We start from the raw sequence: 4,673 nt of genomic DNA on the forward strand, positions 1-4,673 counted from the left end.
GAAAAGAAAAGCTCCAAATCTGGTTCAATCTCCAGAAAATCCATCAAAATTTGAAAACACCTTATGAACGCCCAGCCATTAGGATGAATCTGAGAGGGGGCGCAGTTCAATTGATTCAGAACGTCGCACTCGAACTGGCTAAAGGGAATTTTAACCCTCAATTCCTCTAACACACAACTGTACATAAAAAAGCTTTCAAAATCATCTCTCCTATGAAAAACACGATCAGAACTGTTGCATGGCAGTAATTCTACACGGAAACCAGATTTCACTATCCTAGCTACAGTAACCTTACCAACACTATCTCTATCAACAAACAAGGACGCTCTTATTTTCACATCATCATCAACCCAGGCATACGGATCACCATTATCAAACTGGGGTACAGATTTTCCTTTCTTTTCACTCATGGTATCTGATGAGCTCAGGAAAATGAAAAAAGAGATTAAAACGAAGAGAAGAGATCTTGCTACTAACCTTGGGTACTCATGGTGTTTAAAAGCTTCTGAAAATATAAAACTTCCAAACAAATGACAATAGCGAAAAGGTTGAACCGCCAAAGCCTCTTCAGTTTATAATAAAAATCAAAAACATTAAATGAAGTACCATACCAACGGTTAAAACAAAGCTTTGGAAGTTGAACCTATCTAGAAAAATTAATAAAGTAATAATTAAAGGCTTTACATCTATCGAAACGTGGGCAATAAATACCAGGCCCAATCTATTCAGTTACCTACTTTGAAGAGAGCTATGTTGACTTGGGGGCATAAGTGTACCGAGCTATTACTCACTCATCATAAAAAGCTCAACCTATCTCTTTAAAAGTCAGGTCAAGCTTGGGGGCTGTGATATGACCAGTAAACATCAGTTATACGTTATAGCTCGGTTACACATTATAACTCGGTTACACATTATAACTTGGGTTACGTTTAAGACCCGATCATAACCGACGGCTTCATTGTAAGCCATAAAACGTCCCAGATCAATAATGGCAGATTTACAATTAATCCTCTTCCTAGACGTTATATCTCAGGAAAAACGGCCGACCTTTCCCGTTAATATAAGGCAGACGAAAAACCAGAAAAAGGTATGTCGCTTTCCAAAAAGTACATTTTATGATTCACCCAATTCTGACTTGAGCGTTGGAGTGCCTTTGCAGGTTCCCTCCCCCGCCGATCACTCACCACCGACGTATACTTCGTTTCATATTGGGAGTCCGCCGACTTCAGTGGTAGGCGAGCTATACATCGGGAAACTCAGGCAAGAACACTATGTATTAATTAATGTTTTTTCTTTCCTTCTTTTTAATTCCAACGGTGTAACATATATAATCCCCGAATTCAATTTCAGTTGGTACAGTATTTAAGTATTAAACCAGTTCTACCAACCATGCACTGTACACAATCACAATATGTGTTTAATTTGCCCATATCTCTAGATTCACATGAGGGGTGTAAGTGTATAAGGCATAGCATTACCATAATAATAATAACGAAAGATAGATGGCCTGCTGTCACAATCTTTTAATTTACTAATTAGTAACAGTAACACACGTAATATGTCTTAGGATGGAGCCTATACTATATATAAAAGAAGAAAAAAAAAGCAAGGTTTCTTTAGAAAAGTAACCAATGCTAAGTACAAAAAAGAGTAATAAGAAATGACTATACAAATGAATGGCGCCAATTTCAAGATTGCGTTGGCACGTTGCTTAACTTGGATAAACTAAATTAAAACCCATTAAGCTGGACGCTGACATAACTGTGGTAAATTGCAGATTGTAACGGCCTCTTTCATTTCAATAAAACACACACACAAAGCACGGTTAAAATACTCTTGGATACAACTTTCTAGTACCAGCAATAATAACAATAATTAAGCGTTATTAGAGATGTAATTGAATGGGCATGCACTCGAGTTTTTACTTTTTTATTTTAATTTCAGTTACTATAAAGTATGGACTATGGAGTGATGAGTAGATTATCTTTTGAGTCAAAGGAGGACTGAAAGGATTCCAAGTGTCTGAGGTCACGTGAGAGGACTGGCCTTTTGTCCCACCCCACGTGTCGTTATTTTATTAAGCTAATACGTGCTGCTTTTGTGAGACCTTTGCCGCTTCACCGGACCAGGAATTGAATTAATGCTTGATTTGCAGAGATAAGAATAAAGAATTAGTGATTGAAGTGTTTAGTGAATAGGTCTGTTAGGATGCTATAAAATAGGTTTCCGTTAAGCAAAAGAAGCAGTACTTGGTCCTCTCTACTTACAGGTGAGAACCTTTTTTTGGTCTATTTTGATTTTGTGCGTGGTAGTAAGTACTAGTCCAGAAGCAGTGACTGAAAAGATCTAATTTCCGTTAAGCTATCACTTCACCGCCAAAGATAGAATGTACGGTGATTAGCAGTCGCAGAGACAGGGCAGGCCTTCATTTGGGGCAAACCTCCTTTATCTTTTCTGGTAAAGCCACTGTTCATATTCATACATACCTCTCCCTTTATTTTTATTATTTTATATTTCTTTTTCAGAAAATTCGTGCCTTTCTTTTAGCCCCACACAGGCTATATAGCGCCTCTCACTCACTTTTTTCGTACCTTGTGTCCCCTCACTCACTCACTCACTCACACTGCTTCCATTCCAATTCCATTACCATAACGTAACTCCCCTCTTCATATTATTATTAATTATTAATCACTTGCCTTATTTAATACCTTCCTCTGCCACAGCCACTATTACTAATTCACTCATCAACCTTATATTACTTACTACTTATTACTCTCGTTGCTTCCTGTCTTGTCCCAAACGAATATCTTCTTTTGCGCTCCTACCTATCTATCTCACCGTTTTCCCTTTCAACATCAATGCTATTGCTATCTCCAAGAATCTGATACACAAAGACACAACATGCCTGCGCCTCCTCCTAACTACACTCACCACCGCACCAAACTCGTCAGGATAACAGTTACTGACGCTGATGCCACCGACTCCTCCAGCGACGAAGCACAACTCTCATCCTCCACGCGCCACCACCGACACAGAAAGCTCGTCAACGAGATTCTTATCGAGCCCTGTCAAGTGCCTCCCCGGAAGAGACCCAAGAAGTCATCAGCAAGTACCTCCGCCGCCAAGCCCAGAGCTCCGGCCATTCGCCGCCAACTCTCCGGCAGGAAGTTCCGCGGGGTGAGGCAGAGGCCATGGGGGAAATGGGCCGCGGAGATAAGAGACCCTTCACGGCGCGTGAGGTTATGGTTAGGTACCTACGACACCGCGGAGGAAGCTGCCATGGTGTACGACAACGCGGCCATTAAACTGCGTGGACCCGACGCGCTCACCAATTTCATAACGCCGCCACCAACCACAACGCTGGACAGTAATAATAATAATGAAAATAAAACGGCAGCACCAACGGTTTTGGTAAACGGTTACAGTTCCGGTGATGAGGAGTCTCAAAGCACCAACAACAATCATAGTCAGAGTCACAATCTGTTCTCTCCAACTTCGGTGCTTCATCATCATCATCATCATCATCATCATCATCATAATCAGTGTTGTTATTCCTTATCGGAGGAAGGTGAATCCACCGTAACGGGAAAAGAGGATGAATATTCGAGCGTGTCGGAGAATAATAAGGTCAAATCTGAGGAAGACGATTCATCATTCCTTCACATTCCGAGTGATGTGCTCTTTGATTTTCAAGTCTCTTCTTCGCCGTTGGTGGTGCCAGATGTTTTTGAAGAAAGCTTGCTCTTCGCCGATGATTGCGGCGGTTTCCTCACTTCTTGTGAGGACTTTGATTTCAGCTTCAAAAGCTGGCACAGAGAGGATGACTTCTTCCAAGATATAACTGATTTATTCCCTTCAGATCCGCTTCTTGCTCTTTGATTTTAATTACTGCCTTCGTTTAAGTTAATACTCTACTTAGTTAGTACTTATATTATTACTTAATATAGCATATTAGTGTGATTTTGCGTCATTCTGCCAAAAACTGGCAAATTTTGTATCGGCGGGAAATAACTACTGTAATCACTAATCCTTTTTGTCTTTTTTCTTTTTTTGGTTGTGTTCTACTGCTACTTAGCTTGTAAGTTGTGACAGTTAATTAATGAATATATTTAATTAGTTCACGAATCCACGTTTAACAGATGGATGATCCTTGAGTCTTGTTATGGCAAATCCGCAATTGTCTTAAACTCTTAATACACTTTACTTATATTGCTACTTTGCTAGTGTTTAATTTAATCAATTTATTTTAAGCATGGGACTAATTTTTGTCCCAATATATCCGTTGCTAACCTTTGAACTCTAGTATGTAGTTGTTTATTCTGTATATTATGTGAATTATAAAATAGTTATTTCGAAGAATTAAACACATTTATTGTGTCTATATTCCATTTGATAGTTATGCAAAAAAGTGATTATCGTAAAAATGTTAGTAAGTTACAGTGCTTAACAGTTAACAGTTCATTTAGCGTTAGAGTTTAAGCCAAATGTAGTTCATCGCTTTTGAAGAGCACGCGTTACAGTGATAGACACAATTATATATTATGGTGATAGGAGGGTCCTTCAAATCAGGGTAATAACCCCACAAATGTTTCCTATTTCAAAACTATTTCATGTAATTCATCACACACATGCATACATACATCGTTTTATAACAACTAACAAGGGTAATGATG

The 4,673-nt window shown here is 39.1% G+C and overlaps 2 protein-coding genes across 2 annotated transcripts in view; both read left to right on the forward strand.

Moving 5' to 3' along the window:
- LOC107488290 (uncharacterized) overlaps positions 1-1,448 on the forward strand; it is an 8,245-nt gene extending 6,797 nt beyond the window's left edge. The window contains exons 2-4 of the mRNA XM_016109016.1: positions 1,034-1,087; positions 1,160-1,260; positions 1,439-1,448. Of these exons, the coding sequence (XP_015964502.1) occupies positions 1,034-1,087; positions 1,160-1,260; positions 1,439-1,448 (165 nt within the window). The remainder of the gene's footprint in view (positions 1-1,033; positions 1,088-1,159; positions 1,261-1,438) is intronic.
- An 821-nt stretch (positions 1,449-2,269) lies between these two features.
- On the forward strand, positions 2,270-4,075 carry LOC107488303 (ethylene-responsive transcription factor CRF2-like). The gene has a single exon (XM_021142298.2). It carries the CDS (start codon positions 2,902-2,904, stop codon positions 3,877-3,879), a length of 978 nt encoding a protein of 325 aa, XP_020997957.1. The 5' UTR covers positions 2,270-2,901; the 3' UTR covers positions 3,880-4,075.
- Positions 4,076-4,673: the final 598 nt, after the last annotated feature.

The sequence above is a fragment of the Arachis duranensis genome, chromosome 5 (assembly GCF_000817695.3).
Source record: "Arachis duranensis cultivar V14167 chromosome 5, aradu.V14167.gnm2.J7QH, whole genome shotgun sequence".
In the NCBI taxonomy this organism is placed as follows: Eukaryota; Viridiplantae; Streptophyta; class Magnoliopsida; order Fabales; family Fabaceae; genus Arachis; species Arachis duranensis.